We start from the raw sequence: 18,624 nt of genomic DNA, 5'->3' as shown, positions 1-18,624 counted from the left end.
CATTGAATTCTTTTAAAAAAATCAATGCATGTGGACATAATAAAAAACAGTATAAAAGGGTCATAAAATAAGAAGTGAACATTTCCTCTGCCTTCTACCCTCCACTTAATAACTTTTTTTTTTAATTTGGAGACAGAGCTCACTCTGTTATCCAAGCTGGAGTGAAGTGGTGTGACCATGGATCACTGCAGCCTCGACCTCCTAGGCTCAAGTGATCCTCCAGTAGCCTCAGCCTCCCAAATAGCTAGGACCACAGGTGTGTGTCATCACACCCAGCTTTTTTTTTTTTTTTTTTTTTTTTTTATTTTTTTTGTAGAGATGGAGGTCTTGGTCTTGCCATTTTGCTCAGGTTGGTCTCAAACTCCTGGCCTCAAGTGATCCTCTCGCCTTCATCGTCCAAAGTGTTGGGATTACAGGCGTGAGCCATCATGCCTGGCCTACGCATTAATATTTAAACTGTGTTTAGTTGTGTTGGTCATTTCCATAAAGATTAATATGGTTGTATCTATAGCTCATGAGATACCAACTTTAAGAGCTCTATTAGTTCCCCTTTCCTTCCAACTTTTATTTAATTCTTTTAGTGGTTACCTTCGTAACATTAGATATTACGTTTTCATCCAACAAACAGAATATCATATCGACAGTATTCTGGCAGTCCAGTTTCCATGCCTATTTTTTCTTTTCTTTTCTTTTTTTTTTTTTTAGATGGAGTTTCATTCTTGTTGCCCAGGCTGGAGTGCAATGGCAAGATCTTGGCTCACTGCAACCTCCACCTCCCAGGTTCAAGCGATTCTCCTGCTTCAGCCTCTCAAGTAGCTGAGATTACAGGCATGCACCACCACACCTGGCTAATTTTGTATTTTTAGTAGAGACGGGGTTTCTCCATGTTGGTCAGGCTGGTCTCGAATTCCCGACCTCAGGTGATCCGCCTACCTCAGCCTCCCAAAGCGGTGGGATTACAGGTGTGAGTCACTGCGCCTGGCTTCCATGCCTATTTTTTCTACTCCTTGAAGACAAGGAGTCTTATTTTTCTTTGATCTTATCCCAGGAAGACATATTTAGTGTATAAATGGAAAGTTTATTTTGATTCTGAGGTGGGTATGTCTAGGAAATGCAGTTGTAAGGCAGTCTGAATTACTTTAAGGGTTTATTTTCGTTTTGAGCATTACAGTCTGCAAATGTGGCAGAAAGTTATAATATGTTTAGATAGAATCTGATCCTAATTTGTAATTATGTAAAAGAACTGACTGCATTTATATTTCATATTAAAAGCAGATATAAAAAATTTTAAATAATATTTTGGGTTCAATTAAATAACTTCATAAAATAAACTTTTAAACTTCTGTTATACAAATACATGAAACATATATTGATACTTAATTCACTCTATGATCGTAGGTAAGATCTCTATGCCTAAGACTCAACTACGAAATAAAGATAATAATGGAATTTACCGAGTTGTTGTGAGGTTCTGTAAATTAATTCATTTAAAGTGGCTGGAACAGCACCTTCAGATAACAACTTAATGAATGTTAGTGGTTATTATTAAGTAAACATTTATTATTTAGTTTTTTTTTTCTTGAGATGAAGTCTCGCTCTGTTGCCCAGGCTGGAGTGCAGTGGCGTGATCTCGGCTCAGTGCAACCTCCGCCTCCCAGGTTCAAGCGATTCTCCTGCCTCAGCCTCTGGAGTAGCTGAGATCACAGGAGCCTGCCACCATGCCCAGCTAATTTTTTTTGTATTTTTAGTAGAGACGGGGTTTCACCAAGTTAGCCAGGATGGTCTTGATCTCCTGACCGCATGATCCACCCCCCCGCACACGACCTCCCAAAGTGCTGGGATTACAGGCGTGAGCCACCGCCCCTGGCCTATGTTATTATTTAGTATTTCTGCTACTCAGGAGTCTTAGTGATTCTTACATTGAATGTGAACTGTTGCTAAACATTATTCATATGTTTAAAAAAAGCTTCTTTGTGAATAATGCTTTTATATTATAATTAGAATATGTTAAAGACATTTAGATTTTTGCTTTGAAGATATCAGTCCATGTAATGATGCTTACAGACACACGACAAAAGTGAAGCTATTTTAAGCAACTGTGAAATTTCTTTAGTGACTACAATTTCACGCACAGTTAGCTTAACCTCCATTTCATCCTTCTATGTTTTACACATCGTAGCATTCTCTTTCTGACAGCCTGAAGCTTAAAAGTTGCCATTGTCTTGAATAATGCTGTTTAAGCTGACTTATGAGTAACTGCAACTGGCTACTCAACAGCCACGCAAATTGAAAACAACTAAATGTTTTGATGCTCTTTTATTGAATTAAGAAAAATTACATGATTTATATAAAATGTTATCTGGCTGGGCCTTAAATAAAGCCCAATTTGGGAACATATTCTTGAAAAACATCAAGTGACAGGAGCCATTAAAGTCTGTGGTAAACTGAGAAATAAGGATTTGGTAATTTTAAATAAAAACTAGTAATGAAATTCTATTATTAATATTGTTAAGTACAAATGGCAAAGGGGGCTTTCAGAAAGCCAGCCCAGTGTTTTATATCGAACTCATTCCACTTCTTAAAGTAACTCTGTGAAGCAGGTCTTACTATTAACATTTTCAAAATAAAAGGTAAAATAGCACAGAGGTTTAAAAACCTGGGGCTCTAGAATCAAATAGACCTGAGATAAAACCAGGTTTTGGCATCTAATCGCCAGCTAATGGTAGGCAGATTATACCCTAGTTTCCTCTTCTATTAAATAGGGATAAAAGTATTTACATTATAGGGTTGTTGTGAGGATTAAATAATGTAGGTAAAACACTTATCGTATAACCAGTGTAAAATAAACACTAATGTAAGGCAATGTAATTACAACAAAATTGAAGATCCTGGGTAATTTGCTAGCTCAATCACAAAGTCAGTAAGAAGTGAGATGAAAATTAAACTCTCCGCCAGGGTATGGTGGCTCACGCCTGTAATCCCAGCACTTTGGGAGGCCGAGGTGGGTGGATCATGAAGTCAGGAGATCGAGACCATCCTGGCTAACGTGGTGAAACCCTGTCTCTACTAAAATACAAAAAATAAAAAAATAAAATAATAATAATAATAGCCGGGCGTGGTGGCATGCACCGGTAGTCCCAGCTACTCAGGAGGCTGAGGCAGGGGAATTGCTTGAACCCAGGAGGCGGAGGTTGCAGTGAGCCAAGATTGTACCACTGTACTCCAGCCTGGCAACAGAGCAAGACTCTGTCTCATAAATAAATAAATAAACAAATAAATAGAAAATTAAACTCAACAATTCTTATAAAAAGAGAGAAAGAGATAAACTTCTAATGAGGTACACATGTTAATTAATATTACTTCTGTACTGTCTCTGGCCTGTTGGAGCGCATGCAAATATCAAGGCAGAGTGTAATACACATAAAAAAAGATAATGCTACTATATAAAGCAGGTGACTTAAATTAGTCCAGTTCCAACTAGGTAATGGAGTGGGAAGTGGAGGGCATCCAATTATATTCATAAATTTATGTTATACACTGCTTAGGTCCACTTATTCAATTCTAGTACAGTAAGATTAATATTGAAGATAAGTATTTTTATTATTTTCCTATTATCTGAAAAGTAGATCTTTAAGTGAAAACAAAAGGCTTTTATCAAATCCCTGATCTGTTGAATTATTTGTCAGAAAAAGTAATGGCATGATTTGGTGATCTGCAGCCTATGCTTCTACTGGTATTTTGTGAAGGAGACCAAGATGTTCTAAAACTCAGATAAATCTCTTCTCAACCTGGAGGTTTTTTTTTAAATACTACTTTTAAGCTTTTCTCTTCTCAATTTTTCTTAAGCCTCTGAAATCTGTTACCAGGTGATAGGTTACACATATAAATAAGAGAAGAATATTAGTAGAAAAATTTGAAATAATTGTGATTCGTTTGATAGCTTGCTTTGTTTTTTATAAAGTAATTATTTTTATATTACAAACATATAGCTCAATTTATTTTCTGCTATAATGTTACTTCTAATTTTAAAAATATCATGGTTTCCTCCTATCTGTCATCTGAATAGTAAAAACCAACCAATAAATAATATATTTTATTCTAAACTGACTTTAAAATATGCGTCTCCTTCAATTTTCTGACTAAGTTTGTCATAGAAAATTGAGCTCTACCTTGACAACTGGGTGTGTTGGCTTATGCTTGTAATCCCAGTGACTTGGGAGGCCCAGGGAGAGGACAGCTTGAGGCCAGTAGTTCAAGACCAATTTGGGCAACATGGTGAGACCTTGTCTCTATAAAAATAGAAAATTAGCTGGGGGTGATGATGCATGTCAATAATCCCAGCTACCTGGGAGGCTGAGGCAGGAGCATCACCTGAGCCCTGGAGTTGGAGGCTGCTGTGAGCTATGACTGCACCACTACATTCCAGCCTGGGTGACAGAGGGAGACCCTATCTCTAAAACAACAACAACAAACAAACAAACAAAAAAACAAAGAAAATTAAGCTCCACTTTAACATTGGTCTTGAGACATTTTTTATTAGCACAACCTTTTTTCCTCCAAATGCAATCTTTCATACATTTTCAAGTGATCAAAACGGCACACATTTATAAAGTGGAAAATTTGTAGTATTTTCCTCTTTAAAATGTGTCAGCTGAAAGGACTTAAAAATTTGATTGTGTTTGACATAATTTATTTCTGTATTTTGTTTCATATAAGTAGTTATTTTAAATAGTAAAAATTTTCATACTAATTCTGTAAGAAGATATTTCCTCTTGATTCAACTAATCCAGGAACTTGAAAGTGGAGTAACAGAAAATATTGCTCCAAATTTTATCACTGGCAAATCTGATAGTTTATATTTCATAGCTATTTTCTTTTACCTTACTTTGTCAATAGCAATTATTATCATGCTATTCTGAGTTCTCCAAGTTTTCTATTCTTTCTGGCTTTTATCATCAGCAAACCAGATTACTACTACTACTATTACTGCTGCTGCTGTCATCACCACCTGCAGCAAGTATTTACCTACTACTTGTTATATGCTAGACACAATTTTAAGCAGTGTATGCATATTAACTTATTTAATCCTCATAATCACCCTATGAGACAGGAACTATAATTATCCCCAATTTATAGTTATAAAAACAGACACACAGTAATCAGGTAATTTGTCCAAGAACACTCGCTGAGTAGCAGAGAATATCTGAAGCTAGGCAGTCTGGTTCTATAGTCTATCTTAACCACTAGTCTAAACTTCTTTGTATTTTAATCAAAACTGAACAATAAATTAGGCTGAAATAATTTATTTATTTATTTATTTATTTTTTTTTTTTTTTTGAGATGGACGGAGTCTCGCTCTGTTGCCCAGGCTGGAGTGCAGTGGCGCAATCTTGGCTCACTGCAAGGTCCGCCTCCCGGATTCCTGCCATTCTCCTGCCTCAGCCTCTCCGAGTAGCTGGGACTACAGGCGCCCGCCACCACGCCCGGCTAATTTTTTTTTTGTATTTTTAGTAGAGACGGGGTTTCACTGTGGTCTCGATCTCCTGACCTCGTGATCCGCCCGCCTCGGCCTCCCAAAGTGCTGGGATTACAAGCGTGAGCCACCGCGCCCGGCCAATAATTTGTTTATTATTTCACACAGATAAGTAATTCAGCTAAGTGAATTCTTATCTCCAGAGGTGCTCTGGTTTGGTACCAGCTTGACCTTCAGAATAGTAGTTCAGAAATAAGGCAAGTGTAAATGCAAAAGACTAAAAATGCTAAAACCAATTAAATCAAAATATTTTGAAGGAGGAAGAAAGAAACTACGAGGACCTTGGGAAACCAAGATCTAAAAAAGAAAAGGTACTAACTAAAGAAACAGGGGGATATAGGCCAGGCGCGATGGCTCACGCCTGTAATCCCAGAACTTTGGGAGGCTGAGGGGAGTGGAACACCTGAGGTCAGGAGTTTGAGACCAGCCTGTCCAACATGGTGAAAGCCCCGTCTCTACTAAAAATACAAAAACTAGCCGGGTGTGGTGGCAGGCGCCTGGAATCCCAGCTGCTTGGGCGGCTGAGGCAGGAGAATTGCTTGAACCTGCAGGAGAACTGCTTGAACCTGGGAGGTTGCAGTGAGCTGAGATCCTGCCACTGCACTCCAGCCTGGGCAACAAGAGCAAAACTTTGTCTCAAAACAAAGAGGGGGAGGAGGGAGAGGGGCGGATACAGTAGGGAAAAAAAAGTTCTAAAATAACATCTGAAAGCAGCTGAAATCATTATGAAGAACCTTGAGTAAGGAAATCATGAAAAAAAGCATCTAGCAGCCATAAGCAAGTTCAAGTTCACAGAATTTGCAAGATTATAAAAAGATGAGAAAAACAACCCACTTATTTAACCCACTAAAATACTACACTTAATCTTATACATCTTAGAAAATAGTGAATAGTTCAAAAATTCTAACAGACAAAATATTTATATGTATACCAAGAAAATCCCAGGAAACAATTTTAATCTGATGGTCATGTACACTTTGAAAAAATACCTATTAAGGTGAGTGGTCAAATTGGAATTACTAAAAAGTTGTGCTAAATAATTAACATTATGTCTTTTTAGATAGATTTGGGATGCTTATGGCATCTTTCTAAGTAAAATGTAGAAATGGGAGATCTATATTTGTAGTTAGATAATTATAACCAAAGAGTGTTACCAATGGCTAAATGCCAACATGGAGACAAGTTTCCTTATTCTTTCAGTTTTTAAAAATATATTTCAGGATATAAGTGAAACATATGAAAAAGATATTTATCAAGTAGCTATAAAGTTAAGTATATTTTCAACATAGCTTTTAAAAAAATCACCTTTTCCAACTTGTTCTTAGTAAAAACAGCCTTATTCAAGGGCAAGAACTTATGAAATACTGTGTGCTAAAGGCTGGAGATTCATAAACATTTAAAAAAATCAAAGAGCAGGCCAGGCACGGTGGCTCATGCCTGTAATTCTAGCACTTTGGAAGGCTGAGTTGGGTGGATCACCTGAGGTCAAGAGTTTGAGACCAGCCTGGCCAACATGATGAAACCCCGTCTCTACTAAAAATACAAAAAATTAGCTGTGCGTGGTGGTGGGTGGGAGGCTGAGGCAGGAGAATCTCTTGAACCCAGAGGGTGGAGGTTGCAGTGAGCCGAGATGGCGCCACTGCACTCCAGCCTGGGCAACAAGAGTGAAACTCCGTCTTGGGGGAGGGTGGAAAAAAATCAAAGAGCATTATTTTTTGGGAGAGAAAGAAAAGCAAAACAATAGATATAATATAGTATAAATCAAAGCATCCCGAAGTGCTTTGGGAATAGAAAAGTGTAGCTAACATAACCTGGGAGTGATACTGGTGGTGCGCAAGGTTGGGGAGAAGTCTAAGAAGATGGGAAGCTGAGCTAAATCTTCTAAATCATCTAAAGTAGAAGTGGTTTACTCTAGTAATTGAGAAATAAAGATACAAAATATCTAGGGGACTGCTTACCTAGTACCTAGCTCTGCTCTTTACCTGAGAACTGCTTCATCTGTCTGCTTTCCAATACACCATTCTACACAGCTACTATGCAGCTAACAGGTTCTTGCGTTATTCCACAACCCTAGCTAATAAGTGGTTAGTGATCCAACTAGGACAAACAACAATCCTTGTCAAAAAAATTTTTGAAAGCCAGTCAGTAGTGAGACAAAGAATATGCAAAAGCAAAAAAGAGGCTGCAAGAGCCTGTCAGTCTCCGATTTTTAGCTGCTCCTTCCTGCCAGGTTGCTGCTCAACTGTGGAGTCTATGAGTCAAGAGATTAACTACTTTCCTTAAACCAGCTAAAACGGTTGGACAAGGAAGTTCATATACAAGATCAATGGGAAGAGTTATACTCAACTGGACTGGGTATCTTTAGCCTTCTATCTTAAGATTCAACATATAAAGCTGAAGTCACTTATATTCCTTAGTAAATAAATACTAACTGTATAAAAACAGTACTAAAATTTAAGTACGTTTTGTTTCATTAGTTCACATTTTCTTCAAGCTACAAATTAGTTATGATTTTTACAATAAGTCAACATCCTTACCAATAATGTCTGTAAATTATACCTGGGTTATGAGCAAAGCTATTTAAAACAGTAGTAAAATAACTGATCAAAAATCTCATTCTAGCTTGTATTTGAGATGCTGAGTAGGTCTTTTATGATCAAAACTGGAAGGGAGGGAGACCAAATAAAAATAGTGGAATATCAATCAGCAGAATGACAAGGGGTTTCAAAGACATTTTCTGCTTTTTTGGGAATAATTTCTAACAAAAATTTTATGCTTCTGGCTACCAAAGGCTAAATTCAGTTTGTTCAAAAAGTGACCATTACTAAAAATGAGTCTCATCCTTCGATAGACCTACATAAAGCATCCAACTAATTAAGAAACAAAAATGAATGTCCTAGTAACTTTTTTTATTATACACAAATAGCTAAAGCACTCTATATAAACTCTGACTTTCTCTTCTTCTTTTTTTTTTTTTTTTTTTGAGACAGAATCTTGCTCTGCCGCCCAGGTTGGAGTGCAGTGGTGCGATATCGGCTCACAGCAACCTCTGCTTCACAGGTTCAAGTGATTCTCCTGCCTCAGCCTCCTGAGTAGCTGGGACTACAGGTGTGTGCCACCACACCCAGCTAATTTTTTGTATTTTTAGTAGAGATACGGTTTCACCGTATTAGCCAGGATGGTCTCGATCTCCTGACCTTGTGATCTGCCCGCCTCAGCCTCCCAAAGTGCTGGGATTATAGGGGTGAGCCACCACACCCGAGTTGACTTTTTAAAGAATTTATACTCACAATGATTCCACACACACAGAGCCATGTTTAAATATATGTATCTTTTTTGAGACAGGGTCTCTCTCTGCTGCTCAGGCTGGAGTGCAGTGGCATGACCTCAGCTCACTGCAACCTCTGCCTCCCAGGCTCAAGCTATCCTTCCATCTCAGCCTCCTGAGTAGCTGGTACTATAGGCGTAAACCACCACACTTGGCTAATTTTTTTATTTTTTATAGAGATGGGCTTTCACCACATTACCCAGACTTAAGTATTTTTACTGTAAGGCACTAGTCTACATATTAGACTTTTACTTTTATTGACAACTAAATTAAACTGTGATTTTAAATTAAGCCTTAAGCCAGAGTTGAGTGACACAGAAAAGTATATTATATATATTGTGTTATCCATGATCATGTACCAAAATCCAGAGAACAATACTGCACAGATTAAATCTAGCACTATTTCTATACTTGCATGTGGTTTGCATCTAAATGGGAGGATTGCCCAACATGCCATACTTTTATATTTCTGGTAATATTTTTTAAGTGTTTTTTGCTATGTTTTGGTTTCACTAGTCTTACTAAAAAAAAAAAAAAAAAAAAAAAAAAAAAAATCAGCAGTTTTGTGCAGAGTGCTAGTCAATGCTAATAAAAAGTACATCTTAGAGATTAGGGGCTAGGAGCAAAGTTAAAAACACTGGATTCAGTGTAAAAGATGCATTAAGACAGGCTTACTTGTACTTAGATACGATAATCACTCCAGCTTGTAATTTGCGGGGCATATATTAATTAGCAGATCTACTTTTATTGCTGAGCTGCAACTGCTGAAATGTGTCAAGATACAACATATAGATCCATTAATAATGAAAACTGAACAGGAATATAATTAATTTTAAAAGTGTGTAGTGCAAGTTTGGTTCTACTAAAATTATACCAAAAAACTGGGGTATTATGAAGAACTACTAAGAAAAGGCAGTAAGTAAAAACAGCTTTTACATGCATTTGGTTTACAGTTTCAGCAGATGTGCTGCCAAATAGCAGACCTCTCAATTTACCCTAATCACAAGGGGGTGGGTGTGGTAAACACTGTTTACTATAAAACGCCCCTTGTTCTTCAGTCCTTCTGAGTTTGGTATCTCAGTGAAAAAGGATGTTGGTTGAGTAGTAGTACAGCCCATAGAACAGCTTAAAGATAAGGAGAGGATGGCTCATACAGATTTATTCAGCAATTTGTCCCATGTGAATACCTCAGCAAAAAGAACAGAGGGGCAGCAAAAGGTCTACTAAACTAGTTAAGTTGTATGTCTTAAATCTATTTAAAATCAAGTTTTAAAAACTTGTTTAGATTTTATTTATATGCAAGAAAAAGACTAACTTACATGTAAAGAAATCTTCTAAACATTAAAATGTTTTACTGGTATACGTGAACCAGTAAAGTGAAAAACATGTAAGGCTTTGCAAGCCATTTTTGAGATACTTGGAATTTCAGGTTCACATACGGAGAAATCAAGGGTTAAATTTTGGCTGAATACTAACATTTCAAAGCTTGCCTGCTTGTTTTTCTTTTAGAACTCCGAAAATGTACTTACTGTTAAAAACAAACCTTTACTACCAATAATAATAACACATCATTATGTCTGAAAGCTTTACAAACCATAATACTTCAAACAGAATTCAGCATGTACAAGTCAAAGACAGTACTGGAAGGAAACAACAGAAATATGCTAACATTTTTTTCTCACCACAAACACAGGTATCTTATCAATTTAGTTTTAACTGGATAACACAAATGATCTTTCTAGTCTACTTTATAATTTAAATAGATCTAACAGTTTTGACGAAAATATTTAAAAGATGAGCAAGTTCACTATTAATTTGTTTGAACAGCAGGTTTTAAAACATAGTAGGTTTACCTGGAGAGACTGAACTACCTATCCTTGGCTCTGTTTTCAGATGTTAATGGTGAGGTTAGGTGTCTCAAATTACTGGCAATAGGTGTGTAAACTAACAGTCCATATTCTTTTTAACCAGATTTAATGTTATAATTTATTGTAGACAATTAAGTGCCAGGTATTATGTGCTTTACTTTCATTTCAAGTTTCATCCAACACTGGGTTCTTACTATAAATGAACAAAAGCACCTATTATTTTTTGGCTTCATTTGGCCAGAAGTTAGGAAGAGTGGAGAACTATAGGATCAAAGCATGTTATAGGGATTCTACTTCCCCTTTGCTTGAAAATCATGGTGGAATGGGATCCTGGTATGCAACCACACTTTTCCTTCATATTTGCTTTGATTGAACTAATAGGCCAGACAAGAAATCAGTTGAGTTTTACTAAAACATGTAAAAGCTAGAGGCTTCTTTACACTTAAATTGATTAAGCAACTTACATTTTACCTTATCTCAACTAAACTATCCAATGGAAGGAATATACTAGAAAACAGTACCTTTTTGGTTTCAAATTGTGCTTCCTCCTGACAGCATCCTCTGCAATCAGGATCCAGCTGAAGCAGGCTGAACTGTCCGAGAAGATCACAAGAGCTGCAGAGCAAGTTGCTAGAAAAGCCTAACTCTCTGCATGCCTCCGATGAGAATTCTGCCCCAAAAGCAGACACCTGAAAATAAAAAATGGGAAATAAAACACAATTCCATATTTATATTACAAAGCTTTCCAAAAAGAGAACATGGGGTTGTCAAAAACTAACACATTGAAGACAAGTTACTGAAATGTTTCATTTGGAGATAAATTCTTTTAAATTTTAATTTAATTTTATTTTTTTTTGAGACGGAGTCTTGCTGTCACCAGGCTGGAGGGCAGTGGTGCAATCTTGGCTCACTGCAACCTCCGCCTCCTGGGTTCAAGCGATTCTCCTGCCTCAGCCACCCTAGTAGCTGGGATTACAGGTGCACACCACCATGCCCAACTAATTTTTGTATTTTTAATAGAGACGGGGTTTCACCATGTTGGCCAGGATGGTCTTGATCTCTTGACCTTGTGATCCGCCCACCTTGGCCTCCCAAAGTGTTGGGATTACAGGCATGAGCCACCTCGCCCAGCAATAAATTCTTTTCTAAACTCTGTAACCTTACATAATAGTCTGGTTTCTCCCACCTCCCCACAAGCTTTTTTTCTTAAACATCTATCATCTTTCGGCTTAGCTAAAATATGGATTAACAAGAAAAGATATGTCATTGTTCATGATGTTTATTACATAAATATTTTCTTAAAGATTTATTGTTTTAAAAAGGAATTTTCTTATAAGAAAAAATAATTTTTGTTTCATTTTAAGAACTCAACTTCTGTTCATATGGGTCTATGGAGTAAGATTAACTGTAGGGTTTATCTACAGTCGCATCCAGCAGAAGAAGGACGGGAAAGGGGATGGTGCAGGCAAGAGCACACCACAATTCAATCTTTTGGTTTTAGGTAATAGTGCCACCACTTACATGATGTGTGACCCTGGGCAAACTATCCTCCCCAAGCTCTAATTTCCTCACTCATAAAGTAAGGGGCAATACTTCCTACATAAAACAGATTGCTATGGTTACTTTACATAAATCATTACATTTAATCAAAGATGATTTAATCAATCAGAATGGCTGACAAAAGTAGGCTTTCAACAATATTCTCTTCCCTCATCCATTCTTTTTTACCTGTCAGTGAATGTGGTATACCTCCACTTGTCTAAAGCCAATCCCTCTACTTGCTCTTTGGATTCTATCTTAACAGATACTTCATTTCATCAGTACTTCAACCTTTAGGTATATTTAAACCCTATGGTCCTAACTGCTCTTCCCACGTTCTGTCAACGTTCTGTCATTTCTGAATTGTTACTATAGCTTGGTTTCTATTATTTTTATTTTTTCCTAACTCCCCAAACTCATTAATATAGCCTGGTTTCTGCTCCTACTACTCCACAAAATTTGCCCAAAATTACCAAATGCAAAGGCATTCAAAACTGTTCTGCTTCAACTACCCCGTCCAAGGGCCTGTCCTCCTTTTCTTTTCTCTTCTATGCATCTCTTAAATGCTATTGTTTCCCACAGTTCTGTTTTTTGGCTCTCTCTTAGCTTTACATGCCTTCCATTTATTACTGCATATTTATCCATGGCTTCAGATATGCATTTATTGAAAACTCTCAAGTATTTTTCTTGAATGTCAGGCTTCCAAAGCCAACAGTCCACTCAACATCACATTTAGGTGTTGAATATGCATTGCAAGTTCAAAATCTGCAACAGTGAAACTTACATTTTTCTTAAATCTATTCTTCCTAAGGTATTCAGTATCTTAGTAAAATGGCACCATTTCTCTGACAAGCTAGTTGCCCAGATCAGTTATCCTACTGACCTACACTCCATATTCTTCACCATTCTCACAACCAATTAATATATTTTCATAATTCTCTTAAAAAGCTAAGTCTTTTCCTGCCTCAGTGGCTTAAATGCTCACTGCCAAGGCTACTTCTCATTACTTCCTCAATTCCTCCTGCTATAAGGAATTCCTATAGTACCTTGAAGTATAAAAGCCCTATTCAAACACACTTTTGCTCACAGTCTCCCCTATATTTAAGGTTCTATTTCCACTTCTTCACCTTGTAACAGCCTACTTATTTTCAAGAATCTAATGAGTATTAGTCTTTTAGGAAGCTTTCACTGACCAAAAAAATCAGATCTCAATCATTAGCCATAGTACTTTTCTTCTCCAAGAAAGTTGGGCACAGCGGTAAAACAGTACCATTTGTGACACTGTACTATGTAAATCTGACTCCTCAACAATACTACGAACTCTTCTGAGGGCAAGCATTAAGTTGTTTCTCTGTCTTTCCCTCACTTGTGACAGTTTTCATATATCTGTTAGATAAATAAATTGGACAAAGCCATAGCTTCAGGTAGGGGAAATTTCAGATTGACTGCAACTGACTGATCTTCTAAACTAAGGGTCTGCAAACTTTATGTGAAGGGCCAGATAATTATGTTAGGCTTTTGTGGCCATATGGTTTATGAACAACTATTTAACTCAGCTATGGCAGCGCAAAAACTAGTCACAGATAACACATGAATGAATGAATGAGTGTGTCTGTGTTCCAATGAAACTTTATTTTATTTTGTTATTTATGTTAATTTGTTCTACAAAAATGGGGTTGACTGAATTTGGCCCACCAACTGCAGTGTGTCAATTCTTTTCTAAACTCACCAGGTAGATTAATATCCAGTGGCATTTCCCAATGAAAAGAAAATGTAAGTACTTGTTGGCATATTCACCCAAAATGCTAATTTGATATTTTATACATCTTTAATCCTATCTCTGTAATAATATATGTATAATTTTTCAAAACAGATGAAACATCCCAGCCTAGTGGGAGGGATCTGTGGCTTTATTGGTTAATTTGTGTGGTTGATCTCTCTAGTTTAACTATAAGACACTTGCTACCATACTAGTACTTTGGGTAATTTCTTCATCCGTAAAGTGATCTGCCTCATCTATTTCACAGGTTAATTTGAAAATCAAATGTAACAATGAGCAGATTGTGTTTTCCAAAGACAAGACAATCAATATGTATCAAAGGCTGCATCAATGTGTACATATCATTTCACAGGTTCTTACAATGTTAGTCCTCCACTGAGAAGTGGGGTCTATGTTCCCTCCCCTTGAATCTGGGCAGGGGCCATGACTGTTCTGAACAACAGAGTTTAAAGGAAGTTATGTGATTCTGAGGGTAGGTCGTAAAAGAGCAAACAGCCTCTGCCAGGCTAGTATTCTTTCTTTCTAGGAACATCAACTTTGGAACTTAGCCAATCTGCTGTAAAGAAGTCTATACTAGAGAGACAATATGGAAGGGCCCATGTAGAGAGCAACTGAAAACTCCAGCTGACAACCAGTATCAGCTACTAGACATGTGAGTAAACCACCTTCAGATTTCAGGCCCCAGTGTTTCAACTGAGGTCTGAGACACCATAGAACAGACAAGCCATCCCTGCTGTGCCCTGTCAGAATTGCTAACTCACAGGATTTGAAAGCAAAATAACCAATTGTTTTACGCCACTAAATTTTAGGGTAATTCTGTTTTGCAGCCATACTTACTGAAAGAGGAAATAAGAGTGAAATCACTTTGGAAATTGTGAACTCCTTAACAAACGTATAAAACTGTTACCAAAACCTTTTAAACAAGAAAATAAGAACCTCAAATGAATAATCATGCAATTATACTATTTGGTTTTATTCTGGCATTTACGGAGCACCTACTGACAGGTAGCATGACTAGGCAAAACATCATGTATTTCAAAGTCTCAACACACATCTAGATTCAAATGCCATCACAGAGCAACCTTATTTCTAAACAGGGAGTATTATCATTTATCTCGTGGAGTTTTGAGGATTAAAGAAGCAAGTGCACAGAAAGCATCAAGCATTCCGCCCAGTACACAGTAGGTACTGAATACATGCTGGTATTAGGCTCACCTTCCACTGTGAAAGCACACTTAAAAATTACAAAACACTATATAAATGTTTTTATCACTATACTAGACATGGGATAAAAGATAAGTATAGGGGAGATACAAGGTATCGAGTTTCTTAAGTAAACTACTTTTTTTCTAGCTGTTCTATCACTGGTTTTGCAGACTTAAGGCTTTGAATTTAAGGACATCAGAAAGTATTTTTAAGTACCTGACAGATAAATGCTAATATACGAGAGTTTGATATTATTCCTGCCATCCTTTTATTGCCAAAAGTAACTGATTGGCATTTAAATTTGCCACATTAAGATCAAATATTGGGGGGAGGGACAGCATTAGGAGATATACCTAATGCTAAATGACGAGTTAATGGGTGCAGGAAATCAACATGGCACATGGATACATATGTAACAAACCTGCACATTGTGCACATGTACCCTAAAACCTAAAGTATAATAATAAAAAAAAGATCAAATATTAAATTTTAGATTAATTAGCCACACTTGCAAGAAGGACAAAGATTCAAAGGACAGGGTTCCTGGCTAGGATAACCATTTAGCTTTCTCTATTTCAAAGCAAAATTGACAAATTAAGAGGCTCGGCTGGATGCAGTGGCTCACGCCTATAATCTCAGAGCTTCGGTAGGCCAAGGTGGGTGGATCACCTGAGGTCAGGAGTTCGAGATCAGCCTGGCCAACATGGTGAAACCCCATCTCTACTAATAATACAAAAAAATTAGCCAGGGGTGGTGGTGCACACCTGTAATCTCAGTTACTCGGGAGGCTGAGGCAGGAGAATCGCTTGAACCTGGGAGGCGGAGGTTGCAGTGAGTTGAGATTGCACCATTGCACTCCAGCCTGGGCGATAAGCGTGAAACGCCATCTCAAAAAAAAACCAAAAAATGAAAACAGGCTCTTTTCCCTCCTTCTCCATGCATTACTCATTGTTTTATTTTTCCAGTATTAATGAGTTCCTTCTAGATGAGAGTTGGCAGCAGAGAAACTGGGTTAACTATACTATACCGTTACCTTAAAAATCTGATCTAGCTATATATTTTGTTACACTTACACCTACATATTCATTGTCTCTTTACTAGTCTTTATAACTGAGGAAACTCAGAGGTTTCTCATGTAATTCTAAGCAAACTTCAAATCTGAGACAAAAGCAAATAGATGGGATTACAGAATGAACTCTATGAAAATGAATACCAGAAACATGGCCATTACAGCAAGCTCTTATAAAGCAGCAGATATTTTGTTAAGTACTTTACATTATTATTCCATCTAATCTTAACCATCTTGTGAAACAGGTATTGTTATCACCATTTTATAAAGAAAGAAACAGGTTTAGGATAGTTAAGGTAATTTGTCTAAGACCACACAGGAAACAAGAGATGACAGCAACAAGATTCTAATTCTGGCCTGCTCTCCATGCCCCTAACCACTGTTACTGACTACCATATTTCACAGAATCCATGATACACCATTATCGTATGTACCACTAATAACAAAAGCACCAACAATTTTAACTGTGTGATCTATAAGGCCCAGCGAGATATTAACCTGTGAAGAAATGGAGTGGGGGGCATCTCAGAAAGAATGATACACAATTATCATTCTATACCGCTTTTTAGTGTAGTGCCTTTTTGAATGAGAAAATATTATATATGATCTGAATGAAGGATTGAATATATCACTTAGTTCCGGGGAGTGTTAATAAACAGCTCCCTTAGACTGTACTAAAATATCACTTTTGTACTGCTTATTTAGGCATACTCAATGTGTTTTCAGATTAAATCACTTTATATCCAGTTGTTATCTCATAGAAATATTGACAAATATGCAGTTATTAACTTGAAATTAATGCAGAGTAGACAGTGATAAAAACTCAACTTGTCAAGTATAAGAAACTCAGAGATATCAATTAACAAAATACGAGTGCAGTCCCAATGACAGTTTCATCCATAGCAGTATCTCAATCTCAAAGTGTCAAGAAATTGTTCCCTCATCCCCCTTTAATTCCTATGGGAGGTTCCAAAGATTTCACTACTGCCAACTACTTATGCCACCTGATCTTTTTTTCCCCTTGGGCTAACTGTTACATGCAGTTTCCAACTTCTTACTGTTTTTTCAACAATTATCTATACTCCTTTTCATTTTCAAGGTTTTTCTTGCTTTCTTTTCTTAAAAACACTAGTTACTACAGAAGAGACATGAATACACCTTAGGGAAGTTATTAAGGGTGAATTGTCCAGTACTCTTTCTTTTCTGAGTCATTTTTGTATTTTTGAGAGTGGTTGGGCTTCCTCACTGCTCTATACAAATTGCAAATACCCTGATGACTTTGATGGCATGGAGCAACAACACAAATGAACTGGGGCCATTTACACTTCAGAGGGATTTAAATGAACAAATACATATGAGACACAATGAAGGGAATATAAAATAAAAATGGTCCCTGTATTCCCTTTGGCTACATTCTAATTGGCACAGGGACAGGAGGAGTGGAGGGATACTGACACACACACACAGAGCTATGATTTGGTTAAGACCATGTGGATTTGTGTAATACAGTATAAAGGTATGATGATACAAGGCCAGGGGTGGTGGCTCAAGCCTGTAATCCCAGCACCTTGGGAGGCTGAGGCAGGTGGATCACGAGGTCAGGAGTTCCAGACCAGCCTGGCCAACATGGTGAAACCCCGTCTCCGCTAAAGATACAAAAAATTGGCTGGGCGTGGGGGAGCGTGCCTGTAATCCTAGCTACTCGGGAGGCCGAGGCAGGAGAGTTGCTTGAACCCGGGAGGCGGAGATCGCACCACCGCACTTCATCCTGGGTGACAGTGTGAGATTCCGTCTCAAAAAAAAGGTATGATGATACAATATGCAAGGGAGAAATTACATCTAACTTTGCAAGTCTGGAAGTGGAATGTGAGTTAAGCTTTGCATTCTATTGAAACATCTTAGTTCAGGGAGAAAGAGATAAAGAAACAAAGGCCGAGAGTAAATTAATTTGCCTTAGTCAGTTATTAGAAGTTAAAACTAAAAAATACATTTCGTTAAAGTAGTGTACTTTCCACTAAATTATATGTCATGAGTATGAATTCAATAGGCAGAGTTTGAGAGAGAGAGGCTGCGTATGATGGCTGTCTTTGGGAATATTTGGTGGAATGGTGTGGCTGTGGCTGATAACCCAGTAGTTTTATTTGATGGCTTACTGTGTTGTAAGTTAGGATGTTCCATTCTGTGGGGGTCACATTTACAAAAAAATGGGTAAGTTGATTCCTGCCTCAAAAGGTTTCAGTCTGGCTGGGCGCAGTGGCTCACGCCTGTAATCCCAGCACTTTGGGAGGCCGAGGCAGGCAG

At 37.5% G+C, this 18,624-nt stretch overlaps 1 protein-coding gene across 2 annotated transcripts in view; it reads right to left on the bottom strand.

The window, feature by feature from the left end:
• Positions 1–18,624, bottom strand: part of SELENOF (selenoprotein F) — a 50,469-nt gene that overhangs the window by 28,013 nt on the left and 3,832 nt on the right. For both annotated transcript variants that reach the window (XM_003260018.4, XM_012500520.2), the window contains exon 2: positions 11,251–11,418. In XM_003260018.4, the coding sequence (XP_003260066.2) occupies positions 11,251–11,418 (168 nt within the window). The remainder of the gene's footprint in view (positions 1–11,250; positions 11,419–18,624) is intronic.

This window comes from Nomascus leucogenys, chromosome 12 (genome assembly GCF_006542625.1).
Source record: "Nomascus leucogenys isolate Asia chromosome 12, Asia_NLE_v1, whole genome shotgun sequence".
Taxonomy (NCBI): Eukaryota; Metazoa; Chordata; class Mammalia; order Primates; family Hylobatidae; genus Nomascus; species Nomascus leucogenys.
The sequence above is the reverse complement of the archived record's forward strand: the minus strand, read 5'-3'. Positions and strand labels throughout refer to the sequence as shown.